Genomic DNA, 20087 nt, shown 5'->3' on the forward strand with positions numbered 1-20087 from the left:
TTTATTCGGTTTTTATATGTGTTGTTTATTATTTTGTGTGCATCTTCTTGGTGCGTCTCCTATGCGTGCTTGGTGCTTCTCCTATAAAAATCACAAACAACTTTACAGCCATTTAGACCCCTGCTCACTTTGCTAGGATTGGATGGCTTAGGGTTGAGGACAGAGTACAGCAACTTTAATGGGCCTGGTCTACAAGATACGCCACAACATTGGGATCCCCCTGTCAAAATACTTCCAAAACGTAAATGAAGTCCACGATCATAACACCAGAGGCAGCTCCACGGATCATGTTCAACCCAGATTTGGCTCGTTCTCATGCTATTCAACAAAGATGTGGAATGCCCTACCAAAAAGCGTAAAGGAGTGTAAAACCCTACTCACTTTCAAAACTGCCCTAGAAACACCTTCAGGAGGCCATGCAATTCGAAAATGAATTAAATAGTCTTAACCTAGGCCTATTGTATACCTATTCCAGGCTTGGTTGCCTACTATACCCACAGGCCTGCCAACATCCATCCGACTGTGAGAATCAAGGAGTTTATTATTATTATTATTATTATTATTATTATTATTAATAAAATGACAATCAAGGAGTCCTCAAGGAGATGTGTCAAGGAAACAAACTACTGCAGAACCAAGGAGGGTTGGCAGCCCTGTACCCAGGACTGTGTGTCAGTTGTGCTCTCAGTCAAGCTGCAGGACACGAGGAAAACTATTTTGTTCGACAGAAAAGTGTGCTCTATAGATTCATGACATATGGCATTTTTGGTAAGAAATCGGCCTTGCGTCCACGTTTGTGAAGGCGATTACAGCCAAACAATATGGAGTATCAAAACTCTGTTTGATGGTCATTGTCACATGACTCACAAGACTCGAAACTGAAGTTTTGTCAACAAATAGTGACATTTGTAGCATATATGGCGCCCCCTATGGGTGTAAGTGAAATCACTTTGGCTCTGCATTGATTAGAGGTCCCTTCAATGTGTCATCATGAGGCGCTGATTTGAACAATTTGGGGTGGAGGTTCTTTTTTGGCCTACAGCGATCATGCTATATCGGTCCAGTGGTGCCCAAAATTAGCTGCTTAGAGACAGACGGACGGACTCAGGAGCGAAAACATAATCCCTACCCCCAGCCATTTTGGCCTGGCGGAGATAATGAAGAGAATCGAACAATACAATTACAACACATTTCAATCTATGGAAAGTCATTCGACATCTATGGAAAGTCAGTCGATACAGTATGCTTTAAAGGGATATTTCACTTAAAAAAAAACTTTTGGTCATTTTATCGTCTACTCAGGCTTTTGTGAACCCCCAGACAGTTTTTAAGTTGCTCGATTCAGTATTTAGATATTTGATATTCATTTTATCAGACACGCCCCCTTCCTATACAAACCCATTGTAACTTCAAACTCCATTTTAACCATGTTAGATTCATCAAAAACACCTGTCCTTGGTTCTGGTGACTCATACCGCCCCCCTAATATGTGAGGGGGCCATGTTTTTTCAATTACTTTTTTCATTTATTTTTTATATATATTTTTTGAAAATGAAAATAATAAAATACAATAAAAAAACTAAATAAAATAAAGGATTAATTATTAATTAATCGGAAAAACACGGCCCCCTCACGCAATAGGAGGGCAGGGTGAGTCACCAGAACCAAGGACCTTTCTGTCCCTTCAACATCAGCATAATATGCTGATGTTATTATAGATTATATTATAATCTACTGCTTTCTGAGTTTACATACTGGAAATGTACTGACCACTGAACACTGCAAAATCATGAAGTTGACTAACATCTACACTAAACTATGCTGAGTTTGGATTTTGGTTTGTATTGAATGTACTGTAGTACTGAAGTTGAAAATGTTACATCGAGTAGGCTTACAGTACTTGGCTTCAGGTCCCCCTATCATGTCTTTTGATTGTTTTGCCTGACCACCAGGTGGTGTAGGCTACTGTATGCTAGAGATGTGATTGTGGTAGCCTACAGTAGCTTACAATATGGCCTGATAGAAATCTAGAAATGCTCTCTGAATATCAGCATAGCATGCAGGCAATTTATTCTGCCACCCACTGCTTTGTGTATTTACCTTTGTATAGCCTTATATTTCTATTTTATGTAAATGTAGGGGTAACAATTGATTCAAACGTTATACTCAGCATAACAGCAATCCAGCCTGACCTGAAGCTTTCACTATTTAGCTGTAGATTCAAAACAATGGAACAACAATGTTTAAAGAACATTTCAGGTGGTTTTGGAATGTGTTTTAGAAATAAGCCCATGTTAACAGTGAATATCACAAAATGGCTTCAAATGCACCAATAATAATTTAGATAAAAGAAAAGGTTCTAACTCAAAGTAAAAATGACATGTCACACCATGGAAAGATACTGTACTTAAACCGTGGAACGTTTGTTAAGCAATCCAATTTTAAAAGATGATAATACTTTGTGGCAGTGACAGGGTTGTTTGTGAGTGAGATGTGAAGATAACAGAGAACATGGTGAACATGATGTCCATGCTCTGAGTCATCCCTGTCTGACTTGAGCAACACACCTCAAATGAGGAACTTTGCTGGTTGCTAGGGTAAGGGCCAAAAGTGTGTGTGTGTGTGTGTGTGTGTGTGTGTGTGTGTGTGTGTGTGTGTGTGTGTGTGTGTGTGTGTGTGTGTGTGTGTGTGTGTGTGTGTGTGTGTGTGTGTGTGTGTGTGTGTGTGTGTGTGTGTGTGTGTGTGTGCGCGCGCGTGTGTACTGTGAGTGTGCGTATGTATGTGTGCGTGCATGTGTGCATGTGTGCGCGCGTGCGTGTGTGAGTGAGTGCGCGTGTGCATGTGTGTGTGTGTGTGTGTGTGTGTGTGTGTGTGTGTGTGTGTCTGTGTGTCAGTGTCAATGTGCTTGTGATTCACCATTATCTATTTATACCCTCAGCCTTGTCTGATAGTCAATCTTGTGGAGCCCGGAGTCGTATTAGAGAAAATGAGGAATGAGGAATAAGAAGTGAGAGGCCTGGATATTCCCTAGCATGCATGTCAGGGGGCCGCTCTATGACATTGTGAAAGAGATGATGGCCACTGAAACCTCTGGTGACTGACAGGAAGGAAACAACGGCCTTATCTGTTGACTGTCCACACAAACTATTCCTAATATGTTTGTATAGTTTTTTATTACATTTCTTTTACAGAGAAACATTTGAAGCAGTGAGCATTGCCATTCAAGCATGGATTGATCTCTTTAGTGCAAAGAAGAGCATGCTCCCTACTGAGCAAAATCTGAAAAAAAGCCATTTACAGAAAATGGTCTGAAAATGGCTGAAGCTGTAAATAGACAGTACAGACCTTTAACACTCTTAGCTTCTGCATAAGGTTGGTCGTCGAGCGTCACTGCTATGAAACTGTTGAAAAACTAATTGAAAGCTTGGATTTAGCAAATATGAATACACAGGAAATGTACTGTTGCAGCCTTGGGCCTATAATAAAATAATACTAAAAATACCATTTACTGTATACCTTAGAAACAGTATACATCTCAGACCTTAGACTCCAAAGATAACCAGTTATTATGAATTAACTACATACCACATACATACTAACCCACATACAGTGGGGTCACTTTTTTAAGTTATAGAAAGCATTTCTGATCTTATTGTTTTATTAAGGAAAAGGAAAAGAAGAAGGAGAAGAAGGAGAACAAGAAGAAGGAGAAGAAGAATAAGGAGAAGAAGAAAGCCCTTATGGTACCAACCTAAATTGGTCGAATTAAGGAAGTTTTTAGTTCCCCTGTTAATTCAGTGATATATAGAAAGCCCTCATTTTTTAGCCATCTTTGGCAATTTGGTTCCACTAGCAACAGCTCTCTTCTGGACATCTGTAGAAATCAAATCAGAACAATGCACAGGCTATTGGATGCTACACAGGCAACGGTAAGACTGAGGCAAATTTGTTTTATGAACGAGAATGGGGGCGTTTCCTGACTTTCCTTATACAAGCATCCTTTATATCAAGATTGATATGCCACAACATTGATGATTAGCATTGATGATGAATGGAAGTGTAAACTTACAGCATACTTGAAATAAGCCATCTAAAGCTAAGATTTCTTGATCATGGTTTTGCTAAATTGAGACACTTATTTTTAAATCTGGGTTAGCTCATGCTTTGATATGAAGTGTGATAATATATATATATATATATATATATATATATATATATATATATATATATATATATATATATATATATATATATATATATATATATATATATATATATATATACATACATACTGTATCATTTATCAAATGACAAACAAAACAATTGCAATTTAATGCATCCATTTTATTCTTTTCACATGGAAATATTAAAATCATGAAAATAGATGAAATTGAAGTTTACAGGATTTTAATTTAATTTGCGAGTAATAAGCCTAAACAGATTGTATCAGCGTTGAATGTTTTTTCCCCTTTTTGAAGTGGCATTGGCATTTAAATTGCTTGATGGAGACAATAAAAAAAAAAAAAACTTGATGGATCTACATGATGTACAGCATATTTTATATCTTGGGTCTGGTATAGATGTTTAATTTTGTTTTTGTACTGAACAGCTTCAACCAAACTAAATTGTTTTTGGTGTGTGCCAGCATGGCGAATTTTACACTGTTCAAAGTATATTTAGAAATGACGGCTGCGGGGCTCTTGTTGAAAAGCAACATTTTCTCCCGTATTTCTCAAGTGCCTTTAAAAGAATGGTTGAACCGAAGATGATTACGAAAGATAAAATACTGACAAAGGAGACGGTGAGGACATCAACCTGCAGTCATTCTGGTCAAACTGATGTTCTGCAGAGGATGAGTGCAACATTTCCTGTTGCGACGTACTCTGTATCCTGTTTTCCACAGTCAGTGGTCATGCGTGTCATTCCCCTCTCACAGGTTGTGTGGGTGCAATCTCGTGACCCAGTGGGGCGTCTGAGACACAAGACGGGGACATTCCACTTGTGCATGTCAGCAAATAAACAACTGCGTTACAACATAAATCAACTACCAAAACTCAATTTAACCACTTGAACCCCCGGTATCCATATTCTGGGGTAACATTAGCCAAAAATAGCAGATCTCCAAGGCAAAGGGCCTAAGCTCACAACGTGTCGTGTTGCGACGTGTTGTGAGCTTGTAGATAGGCTATTTTTGCTGAAGAGAATTGGGATAGATCGGAGAAAAAAGCGGCGGAAAGTAGAGAACCAACTCAAGTTGTTAACTATCATTTATAAAGTCAAAGCTAAGAGAACATAACTTGTCCCATAAAGTGAATATTTCATGAACATAGTTTCAAGTAATAATTATTTTTAGCCCAAACAAAAGTGGTTTGTCGGCTTTCTAAAATACATATACATATACATACACATACAAATATAGTCATGAGAGCAATATGACACCTCCAAACAGAAGGCCTTATTGCTACCAAAAGCTGTGAAGTAAGAGGTGTCAGTGCAACGGTTTGCAAGAGTTGGGTTTTAGCAATCAGAGATATGCATCTTTTGACTGCATTTAGACATAGAAACTGTGAAGTGCTCAGTCACACCCTATGGTCAGACAAAACCGTAATGCGCACAAGCAAGTCATTGCTGCTACAGGGTAGAACCTTCAGCATAAGTGAAAATAAATATATCACTTCCGTTATGTTTACTCCTTTTAAACTCCATGTTAGTTGGCATTAACATATACTAAAAAGAAATTAAAGTAACAAGTAAAAGAAAAAGGAGGAACATTGAGAAATGAAACTGAGGAAAAATACATACCGTATGCGAATAAGATAGGGCATATGTTTCATATGAATTCAATGTAAAACTAAATGGACTAAAACTAAAATAAAAGTTTGTTTTTGTTTTTTAAGATTTACCATGTTTACTATGTGATTTACCATTGACCTGGGAGTGTGTTCAGTACCTCCAATATTTTTGTTTTATGAGATATGAGGAGGAAGCACGAATAGAAAAAGCAATGTTTTGCATATTCATGTGTTCTCTAATAGTGATGTAAACAAGTTTGAATGAATAAATAAAGCACATGGCGATGCATAATGTCCCTACACCAACATCTCTTGTTCTTCATCTCTCCATTCCTGGAATATAACTGATTATGTAATATTAACCATAACCTTGTGTGTGACCTTGATCTTTCACCTTTTTGACCCAAAAGTCACTCATCTCTTTGAGCCAGCCTGAGCCTACTAATCATTCCCAGAAGCTTTCATGAATATCAGTAAATCTTTCAGGAACGATGCAGACTCAGACATAACCATATATAGAGGCCAGCCGGCGGCCCGTCACTATGACTCAGACCCCGTCAAATACCCATATATGGGCATATAATGATGACATCAGGGATCTCCATATATTGGCATAAAAGGGACAATGGAGTCAGATTGGCGGGTCTGGGCAACCATCAATCCGACCAACTCCACGCAGGGCACCGCACTCTCTTCGGTCCTCCTCTGTGATACGCACATGATGAGTTTAAAGTCGACCGATCGGATGATTCTCGAGATGCGCGAAGGACAGATACACTCACACGCATGCATGCACACATGCACATATGCAGAGATTTAGCTCATTTATATTAGGAATATATAGCTTAGATGGTAAAGCATTTATCAACAGCAATAGCCTACTGAACGCATGATTTGGATTGGACAAAAGCTTGTAACATAGAAACATTCAATGGATTCTCTTAAAGAGACACAAAGAATTGTGATTAAGGTCCAACTCAAAGGCGACTACTTAATTTTCATGACTCACTAGTACAGTACACATATAGGCTACTATACGCACACTCAATGTGTACAGTATTTATTGCATATTTCATTTGTTTACTCTGTCAATATACAGTATCAGGAAAATGTAGGCCTATATTCCTGTAAGGCGTGTTGATACAAATTACAGTCAAATGCAGTTAAAGTCAAGGAACTGATTTAAAAATCAAATAAATACAGGCAAAACACTCTTTTGGATCACCCTGAATATGAAGGCACACAAATGGAGTCATTTAAAAGCAACAGAAAAAAAAGAACTGAATCTAAAAGAGAATTTCCTGGTTCCCCTTTTTTTAATAGCTGGTCATTGTCTGTGTGCATGCATGCGTGTGGAATTGATAAGCCTCTAAGCCTAAAACATTATGTACAACATCATGGCATCTCAAAGGTCTTATAAATGTGTTAAAAAGAAAGACAACATTGCTGATCTAAGTATAAATCCAGAGCCGATAAGATACAGAGCAAAAGCCTTAATTCATTTCTCAGTGTAAAAATGGACTGGTCCATGTTTACATTTTCAGAATTAAACTAACACTGATGTGTGTTGCATTCTTGTTGCATACTATCTTTACAATATGAATTTGCAATTATGTGATATCCATGTGTGACTACATTACATTTGATGCTTTTTGTTTGTACTTTCACTTTATCCTATATTCAAACTGTGTTAAAGTTTTCTCTATTCAACCATTCATTTAAAGAGAAGTGAAAGTTTTCTCATGAGTTTCTCAAGGCCCAGGGTTTGAACACAATGCAGTCACTGTTTTAGATTTTTGGAAGCTGAAGGTCTCAATGGTGCAATGGGAGTCTTTCTCTCCTAACACGTGCCCACACGTGCACACACACACAGACCATTGATATAACATGACTGAGGGTTGTAAGAATGACACTAATGTGTTTAAAAAGGTTGCAAATATAGTATTAGAAAAAAACAATTAAAATAAAGAAATGGATTGCATTGGGGTGTTGTAACTGGACTACCATTTACATTTAGAGAGATAAGATCGATAGATAGATAAAAGAGATACAGCTATGGGTAGCATTAAGATACTAATACTAACATATTGTACTGATAACGACACAAAAGATAACGAAAGGGATCAGCAGACAGCACACTAGGAAAGATAAGATAAGATACGATAAGACCTTTATTCAGTTGCCAAAGGCAGCACAGCCGTTAAGTTGCAGGGCAAGAAAAGTAGCCTATTGTAGATACAGCAGGGTAAAATACATCACACTCAAATAAACACTATCAATAATGAACCAAATATATTACACTATGCAATTTCAGCAGTGCTTTAATAGTGCAGGACAAAATAAATAATAAGAGAACGCATAGTAAGCATGTCAGATAGTGTAACAAAAGCAATGTTTTGCATATTCATGTATACGATTTTTGGGATGCAAACCAGTTTAAAAAATAATAATAATAATGCTTATGTTAGAACAGCAAGGAACAGTCAATTGTATAGCCTCAGGGCTACCAGCACAAAGGAGGGAGGGGTTGCGATCAGCTGTTTTCAAAATGTCTGAAAATGTTTGAAAGATTTTGATATTTCTTGAAAAATATACTAGAATGACATGCTCAACATTGCATCCATTTGAAAGTATTTTTCATGTGACTCCCCCAAATTGATATACATTTGAACTGGCCAGTCCACAACAATGCAACTCCTTGCAACAGAACCGTTTTAAGGCCAGTCCACTCCACACCAATGCAACTCCTTGCAACTGCCATTATGGTTGCAAGTAGTTGCAAGTAGTTGCAAGGAGTTGCATGTTGCAAGGAGTTGCAAATCATTGGTGTGGACTGGCCTGAAGAGCATGTGCCAGGGATGAAGCCATAAAAGAATATTTTTGTTGTTAGACTTAGATTTAGTATCATTCTATACTGTAGGTGGAAGAGTGAAACCTGTATGATCTGAAAAGTCATTCTTAAACATTCTCTCATTAGATTAACCAGTGAAATAATAGTGGAATTAAACTGTTCCTCATTATGATGTGAACCCCCTGTAACCGTCCGGATCCCTGGGGTCAATGGACCCCACTTTGAGAACCACATCATCAGCAGCTAATGTTGAATCAGGTGCAATTAATAGACAATATCATGATCACTTTGTCACCTGCAACATATACTCACATACTGTATGCCTTAATTTATAAATTATGATTCTATACCTTCAAATTGGAGTGCTAGATAGGATTTACCTTTAAATAGACCATATATAGGCCTACAGTATGTCTGTGCCGTATGCATTGCAAAGTTGCAAAGCATTGCAAAAAACGTTGTGTTTTAGATTAACATGCACAACATGTGCATGTTAAATAATCTACAAAATGGCGTTTGACACTGGAAATAACTGTGGTTAAAATAATGCTGGGCAAGCTGTAACGCTCGCTGTGTATTAATATATTTTGAAAATGCTAAATGTCATCAGTTTTGGTAGACAGCTGTGATTAGTGTGGGGGCCAGCTAGGGTAGGCCACAGTTTGTGTGGTTTAGCAGCTCCTCAGACAGGGACAATGACAATTATGGTATCACATCAGTTAAACAGGAAATCAAACTAACAGGACACATATTATAACTTTTTAGAATTAGAATGAACAAAACTAGCATGACAAATTATGATGGGCAAACAAAGGAAAGCCTTCTCACTTTGTATTACAGTAATATACGTATAATACATACTTTGATATATATTTCATTTTACTGACTGATAATGAATATTACTGCAAAAATATCAATTTTTTACCCCTGAAATAATTTATGCATTTGAGGTATTTATATACAAATCAAGTAAAAGGGCCTGAACCTTGTACATATGTAGCTGACCAGTAATATCAGCATTCCTTCCTGGGTGCTCATATAAAATATATTGATTGCTCAATGATTCATTGTGTAGTCCAGTGCATAGCGCACAGCATAATAGTGATGTCAGAAATAAGCAAAATGTTTGCATTAAACAGAAAACAAAGTGTCATGAATAATAATAGATGAAACCTTAGATGCCTATCGTTAACATTATCAGTTTGGTGCAGTAGGACTGTATTTCCCTTGGGAATTGTTTCGCTTCCTCCTCTCCCTGATAGTCATAATCTCCATCTGTAGGGTTACAAAACACGTCTTCATCTAATCTTATAACTCTGTCTGTCTGTCTGTCTGTCTGTCTGTCTGTCTGTCTGTCTGTCTGTCTGTCTGTCTGTCTGTCTCTGTGTGTGTGTGTGTGTGTGTGTGTGTGTGTGTGTGTGTGTGTGTGTGTGTGTGTGTGTGTGTGTGTGTGTGTGTGTGTGTGTGTGTGTGTGTGTGTGTGTGTGTGTGTGTGTGTGTGTGTGTGTGTGTGTGCGTGCGTGTGCGAGTGAGAGAAATTCAATGGAATTAGCACTCTCCTGGTAAAGTTGTAGGAAATGTTCCCATCATGTGTGGTCACGAGTCACATTGTTGTGGTTGAAAAGCATACTTGCAAAACGTGACATTACATTGCAAGTAACTTTTTGATATCGGAATATTTACAAGTCAGATGCAAATAAGGCCTAACACACCTATAGTATAATTAACATGTAACTTAGTGTGTATGTGTGTGCGTGTGTGAAATTGAGATTCATATATTTTGTACAAATAAAATAAAATAAACTGAACAGATAATGTGCTATTGAATTTGGGCCCCAACAAACTTAGCAACACCTATATCATGTTAATGTGTTTGGTGTAAAGCATGTGGAGTGCTTTCACCAAAGTAAAATGTTGAAACATAATTGAGTAACATTATGTTGATGTTTAGATATATCTCTTTTGTTTCAAGCCCTGTTTGACCATGAAGACACTTCATGGTGATTGGCTGCTGAGGGAGGGGACAACACTAGCCCCAACAAGTGAGTGAATAAAGTCACCTCTTGTCAAGTCATTGATAGCCAGGAACCTTTGCCAGACACACTCTGGTGCTCCCAACCACACAGATTTACAGAAGTCAAAAGTTCCTATTTTAACAGTCAAACAGATAGGGTTTATTTATTTCAGCCTTTTGAGATACAACAGAAGGCCCCATAGAATAGTGAGACTTAGTACGTATATACTTATAAAGGGATAAAGGGAAATACATTTTTGGGGGTTTCATTGAGCGAGAGGAAATTTTGAAACATTGTGCAATGGTGCCGCAGAAGTTTTGAAAGATTGTGAGAGACTACTTACTGCAAGCAAACAGAGTCGGTTGGCCGGAGAGTCGGTTGAGAGTCGGTTGGCCGGAGAAGAATCCTCCATGTTGCATCCATACAGAATGGAGAGCTACCTCATCTCGCCTGTGAGTACAACAAATTGGTTTATTTTCTCAAATGTTTTCTAGCACGGTCCAGTAATCTAGGGTTAAATCAACTATTTTGGCCACTACTGTAGTAATTACAATGTCTATGGTTAGACATTAAAAGCTATACATTTAAGCAGTAAAATGATCAAATAATGAATTTCAAATGATTATTTGTGATGATCTTGTCCATTTCAATAATTTGGCTTTATACAATAATCCATAAGAATTGAATACATGACTAACCCTATATGTATTTTACTGTATGTCAATGGTGACAAAAATATGTTTATTTTGGCATTATCATGTCCAAAAAGTGCAGATCAGCACAGTTGAATGATAAACAATATAAACATTATTAACAGCAGGTATAGTCTAATCTTTACTAATTATACTGTTTGATGTCATAAAAGATGACGCATAAATGTTACATTCTTATTTTCCCTTGCAGCCAACAGAAGAAATGTATGAGAATGAAATCTACAGACAGCAAGTAGAATATTCATATAATCCATATGTGCTCGATGGAGATATTCAGTCAGGTGAGATTCACTATATTCAACATGTTGCTAATCGTTAAAATACATGTATCTGTTTGACCAGCTCTAATTTAAAACACCATGTGCTGTTTTGAATTATAGTCCCTAGTTATTCCAATGATATACCAATGCAAAAAGAAACCAGTGTATTGTGGACAGACAAGGAAAATAAACTTACCTCAATAATACCTCAGTAATCAACTCATTTATAGGCTGACATTATTTATACGAACACTCAATGAATAATTTAGTAAAAAGATTAAAAGACATTTGTATTATGTGATAATGCTGTAGCTTTCTGTACTGTAAATTGTACAGAAACAGTATGTAGTGTACTGTAGGTGCAGCTGGATTCTACCACACTAGTGTTGTATGGAGCACAGGAAACAGATGCCATTTCTGTCTGCCGCTAAAACTACAGACATAGAACAACTTTCGCCCCTTGGGGTTTTGTTAATACAGGAGCGGTTCTTTACTTTCTCTTGTAAGCAACTGCTTTGAATATTATTTTTCCAAAATGCAAAAGATTTTTTTGTGTGTTATCTTATTCGCCTTATTGAAAAAGAAAGTCATCTTAAAGCTAGTGCACTCATCATATTTTTTTTATTTTAAATAACATTGAGAATGTATCTAGAAGTAACCAAATGGACCCATTTGGTTACATTTGTACACTCTCTGAGTTACAAATGGATAAATTAACACAGAGGATTTTGTTTTATAATCAGGTTATTTCTACAGGGACAATAAATATACATCTTATAGCCATATTCACCAGCTTGATGTGCTTAATCCATGATACACATTTATTGTACAATATAATGAGTACATTATAGTACATGTCATTAGTTGCATTTATGACATTTGTGTTCAGTTCTTTCAAAGGGTTTGAATCTTGTGGAAGCAGGGCATTAGAGCATTTGACAAATTAGAAGAAAACATAAGATTTTATGTGATTTAGATGGATGCATATTAATTCCCAATGTACTCAAAGGCAACTATCCAGTGGTGGAAAAAGTACTCAAATGTTTTACTTAAGTAAAAGTATTGATACTGCAATGTAGAAGTACTAGTTACAAGTAAATGTCGTCACAATGTTGTGAGCTTGTAGATCACACTAGATAAAATAGGGCTAAAGTGGTTAATGTGTGTTTTATAATGTAATAATTGATAATTGCAAAGTAACTAGTAAATACAGTTTTCAAATAATTGTAGTGGAGTAAAAGTACAATAATTGCCTCTAAGAGGTAGTGGAGTAGAAGTAAAAGTACTGAAAATTGGAAATACTCCAGTAAAGTAAAAATACCACAAAATTGTACTTAAGTACAGTACTTGAGTACATGTACTTAGTTACTTTACACCACTGCAACTATCGAAACAAGGACATTAGAAGAAAACAACACTAACAATGACATAAACAGGAAAGAGCTACAGGCTGAATCCTCTAATATTATTTTCACTTTAGTTGGTTTCAGCACACTTAGAAATAATAATAGTCAGCTGGCTAGTGTTTTCTTTTTTTTATGTTTCATGCTAAAAATCGGTAACAGAATAATATTTCAAGTAGTTTTTCTGTAATTTCTCATGACATTTGTATCAAACTGTGTTCTAATAAACTGCCTTCATTATTGCTCAGATTTGGAACCACATACTGCACTGTCAAACAAAAGACAAGTAATATGGAATTTATATGAAAAGCCTAACATTTCTGTCCTCCTCTGTTCAGATCATTGGGAGTCCTACCACCATCACCATGGTCACCAGTTTGAAAACCTCCCGGAACTCACAGAGCTGCAGAGTGTGCAGTCTCTCCACAACCCCAACCTCATGCGACATGACATGGAGACCCTGTTGGATCCCAACCTTGGGGTATATCCCCATGTTATACAGCAACCAGTAAGGCCCCCCACCACAAAATATAACAAGAGTTAATGAGTTAATGAGTTAATGTTCCAATCCATACAAACTTCCTCTTTGTTAGGCTACTGTACTTATAATTAATAATTAAAATAAATTAAATAAAAACTCTTATATCAGCTGTTAGCTTAGCTAGATAGCTAAACATTACTGGGAGAAATGTTGTGGGCCTCTCTTTCTCCGGACCCTAACCAGCAGCTTTTGCTTTTTGGCTGCAGGGACTTCTAGGACTTGTAGAGGTAGCAACAATCTTACAAATAATAGATTCACTTAGGAACGCGTGCATGCGCCCCCACACACACACACACACACACACACACACACACACACACACAACAATTTTTTCGTAGCAGGTTACTGTATATACACTAGTAAAAAATCGCAGTTTGGGTATTTGGACCCACACCCCCATCTTCCAAGCAGTTGTTATGTGAAAACCCCCTATACCCCCTATACCCCCAACCCAACCCCCCCCCCTCCCCCCCACAACCCTCACCCCACACCTCCCCATCTTCCAAGCAGTTCCTATGTGAAATCCCCCATTGCCTCATACGTCCCCCCCCCCCACTAACCCCCATCAGATGTCTATAAGTGTCATAGTGTCATAAGCCTGGTCACAGAATGTGATATGCGATATTCTTGCCTTGACATGTTCTGTTTTACATGTACGTCCTCCTGAAAGCTTAGACGACATGGTGTAAACATGTGTCAAGCTGGTGTAAAGCACAGGATGCGTCACCAAACACAGTAATGCCAATCAAATTTTAATGTGTTCAAGGTGCCATTTTTCCGACCCAATTCCCCACACCAATCGCCGGTGCAGCGAAGCTCTGATGACGAGGAGCATGGAGGACGAAGCCCCCCACTGTCTGATGAATTCTACCGGGTAGAATTAGAAAACCTTGCGAAGAGCTATTTCACAGAACTGCAGAGTGCGCGGTCTCCCCACAACTCCAACCTCAACCTCACATCCCCTGACATGATGGAGAACCTGTTGGATCCCAACTTTAATGTATATCCCCATGTTATACACAAACCAGTAAGGCCCCAACCACAAAATAGAGTAAATATTCCAATCCATGCAAACTTCCTCTCTGCAAATTTTATTTGAAAAAAAGGGGGAAAAAATCAGATGTATAATTAGTATTACCAAATATCAAATAAAATACAAATAAAAACTGTCAGCTGTTAGCTGAGGGCTTCTCTCTCTCTGACCCTAACCACCTGCTTTAGTTGTTTTTGCTGGTCTTCTAACAACATGAAGGTGTTTGGATGAAACTACATACAGTAATAATAATAATAATAAGGGTAATAATAATAATAATAATAATAATAATAATAATAATGATTATTACTATTATTAATAATAATAATTATACAGAGCTTATCAAGACAACGTGATTTACAAAGAAAGAAAAATCTAATCAAAGAACAGAACGAAAACACGATAATGAAATACATACTTTAAAAGAATCAACAGTAACAATTCAATATCTAATGGAAAGGCCCTTGGACAAAAGCAATAACACAAGATTATTAAGGGAAACCAAATTACATGCACTGATCTTTGACCTGCAACTGGGCAAGGAAAACTCCCAAGAAAAAACCCTTGATGGGACAAAAAGAGAGACTTTGGGAAGTAAAAAAAAAAAAGAGGGGGGACCCCCTTCCAGGGTGTTGTGCAAAAGGTCCTGAGGTGGCAATATTGAAATACAACAACAAACAAAGAACAAAACAGTTAAAGGAGAAGTGCACCACCAATTTTTTCTATTATTCACTCACCCTGTGATGAGTTGACTACAAGGAGAATTTTGATTTGTATAACATTCCTTTACGGTGAATGGAGAATCCAAAAACGAAGAAAATACTTGATGAATTGAAGTAAATTGAGGCCAAGATTAACAGCAGCAAAACTATATAAAAATATGGTTATAAACTCCAAAACAACGCTCACAGTGTGAATCCAAGTGTCTTCTATCTATCTAGTCGTATGTTGCTACTTTCAAAATATCTTTTTTTTGGAAGAAAATTTACTTTTCAATTCACTAGCGGAGAACCGTGATATACGAAGAACCATGATATGCAAAGAACGCTCTTAGGTGTGCCCGTGGGGTTCAACGGGAGCTCATTCACATGCACCCGCACGCCCGTGTCATTCATGCATGGGATTTAGCCCGAAAGTCATTTTAAAAGTTTATTTTCTTCTTTTCTTGCTATATTTTGGAAAGGTAAATATTGCGAGTCGAAACAGAATTTGGATTATACTGTGAGCGTTGTTGAGTTTATAACCACACATTTTGATATAGTTTTGCTGCTGTGAATCTTGGCCTCAATTTACTTCAATCCAAAAGAAATGTGGGTGAACTACTCCTTTAACCCATTTAGCCTTCTAAATCAGTAGTTCTCACACTTATATAATATATATAGAGATATTTGGTCCGCTTACATTTTCTTCTGCCATATGAAGTGGTTGTATTTCCTGGTGTATATGATAGCCTACCTGTTACCAGTGACTGTCAACATTTCCATGTTAATACAAATAGAATATACTGCACAATAATTTGGCAGCAAACTATTTGCTGGCCAAATTATACAATATTTCACTAGGTTGTAGTGGTAGTAACAATCTTATAAACAAGACATGCACATGCACATGCACATGCACATGCACATGCACATGCACATGCACATGCACATGCACATGCACATGCACATGCACATGCACATGCACATGCACATGCACATGCACATGCACATGCACATGCACAAATGCTCAAACAAGTTTTTCTCAGCAGGTTCTATACTGTATCTGTGTAAAATATGTTGAAGTGTTGCCCAGCTGAGCATAGTTATGATGCAACCACAGTTGTTCCCATGATACTTGTCACCTCAAGTGAGATGATTATAATGCACATTAACAATGTGCATTATTTAATTTATCCACATGGATACAGGCTCTCTCAATGGCCTCAATGCAACACTGAATGCTCCACCTTTTATATTGCCATCAAATGTGGCTGTTTAACGTTATTTTGAGAGTAAGAAATAAATAAAAACATGTCATTCATACAGTACATACATACAGTACAGTAGCCTACATACATTACATTACATTTGCTACTAGGTACATACACGTGTGTGTGTGTGTGTGTGTGTGTGTGTGTGTGTGTGTGTGTGTGTGTGTGTGTGTGTGTGTGCGCGTGTGCGTGTGCGTGTGAGTGTGAGTGTGTGTGTGTGTGTGTGTGTGTGTGTGTGTGTGTGTGTGTGTGTGTGTGTGTGTGTGTGTGTGTGTGTGCGCGCGCGCGCGCACGCCTGTGTGCGTGTTTGTGTGTAACAGGCAGACAGGCATTAGGCTGTTAGTGTCTATTGTTCATTAGCCCAGTCAAAGGCTGTGAATTCCTGTGCGATATTCTTGCCTATAAATTGCTGAGTTTCTCACATATTCTGTTTTACACGTTTGTCCTCCTGACAGCTTTTAGACAACATGGTGTAAACATGTGTCAAGCTGACACAACAAGATGTGTCATCAAACAGAGTAATGACAATCAAATCTTTATGTGTTCCAGGTACCATTTTTCCGACCCATTTACACACACCAATCGCCGGTGGAGCGAAGCTCCGATGATGAGGATCATGGAGGACGAAGCCCCCCACTGGAGGTGTCTGATGAAGAGTGTCTGAGAGAGCGCATTCATTCTGCCACAGCTGGTGAGCTAGGTAACCACTTAAACCTTCCAGGAAACTGGTCAAAGGTTGTCTCTGCAATTGGTGCGCTCTTTTTCCCTCTAAACCAAATCTAAAAATGTCGATCTACAAGGTTACAACATGTCACGTGACACGTTGTGAGCTTGTACATCTGCAATTGTTGGCGAATGTTGCCCCTCTCCCGGTGGGGGCTCCTCACTAGCAGGTGAGCCAGTAGGGTACAACAGCAGTGACGGTAATACATAATTGGCTACTCTAAATTTAGGGGGGAAAACATCTGTAAGATTATGAACAGGTGTGGCCTATGAAAGGGTGTGGCCTATGGGGCGTCATGATTCAAGGAATCCAGGAAAACTAAATATTTTGATTCTAGGATTTACAGTTCAAAACGAATAGGCCAAAATATACAGTGCGCTGTTATAGCGTCACCATAGACGTGGGCATGGCCAACTGTATTCAGGTAGAGGCATCATAATCCAAGCAATCCAGATGAAAATACATTTTGATTCTACATTTTACAGTTCAAAACTTGAAGATGAAAATGTAAAGTGGGCTGTTATGGCACCACAATGTGACAATCTCATATAATGTGGCTGGCTATGGAAACCACACTAACATGAATAACCTATTTAAAATCCCCAGCAGGCAACAAAAAGAAGATCCGACTGTATCAGTTCCTGCTGAACCTACTGAGAGATGGTGAAATGAAGGATAGTATCTGGTGGGTGGATCGAGACAAGGGGATATTCCAGTTCTCATCCAAACACAAAGAGGCTCTCGCACACCGGTGGGGGGTCCAAAAGGGCAACCGCAAAAAAATGACTTATCAGAAGATGGCCCGCGCTCTGCGCAACTATGGTAAAACTGGAGAGGTGAAGAAGATAAAGAAGAAGCTCACGTACCAGTTCAGCGGTGAGGTGCTGGGAAGAAAACCATACATGTAAGGCAGATACTGTATCAGGATGATTTTCAGTTTAATCCATGTTGTTGATCTTGTAAATAGCATATATAGCAACAGAATTTGAATCAACTGAACTGCGGTAGGACACTGTATGTCCCTTTAAGAAGTGGGCTAATATTCCATTATGCATTTCATTACACATTATATTTCCACAGAACTACTGCGTAATAATGATTTGAGCATCATTATAATGACTCATCGTTTCACATAGGCTACCAGTTTGAGAATAGTCAGTTATTTTTGTTTCAACCCAAAGACATCACCACACCTTGATTAGTAGATGGAACAGAAGAAAAAATGTTTTGTCAACAGAATCTTCCAGAATAGCAAGACATATAACCACTAGATGGCCTCAGACATCTCATAAATCTCATTTGCAATATGCATTGGCATTACCCGTACTGCTGGACTCTCCTGTGTTGGACTAACTTAAGTTCTCATTTTCATTATATATGATATATATTGAGACACACAATATTGAAAGCAACAAGAAACTTGAACTCTCCAGCATTAAATGCACAAATAGCACTGAGGTGAGCTAACTAATTGCCTTCACTGTTTTTTCAGTGTAATTACATGGATAAAATAAATAAAAGGAGCAACGTCATGAAACTCTGAATGTAGCCGTTAAGAAATGTATATAATAAAGCTTTTAATGGGTCGAGGATAGATATTTATAGTGACTCCAGATACGTTTTTTTCCCTGTTGAAAATACATTGTTTTTGTTGCTGAAGCATAAATCTATTTTAAGAGATAACAACAATCCCAGCATTTGTTGTTACCATTGTATTTTTCTTTTCAAAATCTTTTACAGAATTTTAAACAAATGCTTCCACTGTTGATGATTGTTGTATTATGAAGACTATTCTTACTCCACAGGCTCATCACAGTTTTACACATTTCCTCAAACCCAGGGCAATCCTTTATACTTAGCAATAGAGGCCTGAGATGGAAGTGACAAGTCACCCAGTTTTTATTTGGAAGTGGCCAGTCACCTGGTGATACTGCATATAAACACTGGGGCCGTCCACTGAAGTCTACCTAGGCTTACTGAGAAAATACAAGGCCACCTGCCCCGCATGCATGCCTACACATTCATGCACGCACGCGCACACACACACACACACGCACACACGCGCACACACACACACACACACACACACACACACACACACACACACACACACACACACACACACACACACACACACACACACACACACACACACACACACACACACACACACACTATCTATGTTCCATGAAAGCTCTGCCCACTAGGGTGTAAATATTGTCGGGTGCTGACACAGCTCTGTGACGGAGACAAAAAGGAATGACATTGTATTAGGACCAGCACAAACAGCAGCCTTTATAACTATTTCTTTTATTGTACTATAATTTTCTTCAGTCTGTATCTAAAAGCTAGAAGTGGGCATTGCTTTTGTTTTTTTTATACATTTGTTGGCACTGTATACAGTAACTAACAGGGTAGGATTAATGATGTTTTTTTTTATGGACAAAGTCGTGATGGAAATATGTAAACTAATAAAAAATAATAACAATTTATTCCACAAATCTCTGTCTGTTTGAAGTTTTTGCCCTGATATGGAGATGACAGACATCATAATTATATCATAGTACTGCAGGAACATATCTCTGCTGTCGGGCAGAAACCAGCTATCCAAAATATTAACTTTTCAACACAATACTGCCTCATCAAAGTTGGTATGGTGACTTTATACATTGTCAGATACTTGAATGTATCCTTATATTATCATTACTTTACCCAAATCCAGCTCAAGTGGAGTTAGGAGGTTTTTGACCATTAATGTGGAGACAGGCATTTTTCCCATCAAA

General features: G+C 37.9%; 1 protein-coding gene across 4 annotated transcripts; it reads left to right on the forward strand.

Annotated features, from left to right (window-relative positions):
- Nucleotides 1–10699: 10699 nt before the first annotated feature.
- Nucleotides 10700–19805, forward strand: spi1b (Spi-1 proto-oncogene b). Of its 4 annotated transcripts, none has more exons than XM_080438464.1 (5): nt 10700–11110; nt 11562–11652; nt 13373–13542; nt 17130–17280; nt 17911–19805. In XM_080438464.1, the coding sequence occupies exons 1-5, from the start codon at nt 11069–11071 to the stop codon at nt 18210–18212; spliced, it is 756 nt and encodes a 251-aa protein (XP_080294590.1). In that variant the 5' UTR covers nt 10700–11068; the 3' UTR covers nt 18213–19805. The 4 variants fall into 4 exon arrangements, with proteins under 4 accessions (XP_080294590.1, XP_080294591.1, XP_080294593.1 ...); XM_080438465.1 differs by having other exon boundaries at nt 17914–19805; XM_080438467.1 differs by having other exon boundaries at nt 17130–17271; nt 17914–19805.
- The last annotated feature ends 282 nt before the right edge of the window (nt 19806–20087 follow it).

Source organism: Gymnoscopelus braueri (assembly GCF_963280865.1).
Source record: "Gymnoscopelus braueri genome assembly, chromosome: 1".
NCBI lineage: Eukaryota > Metazoa > Chordata > Actinopteri > Myctophiformes > Myctophidae > Gymnoscopelus > Gymnoscopelus braueri.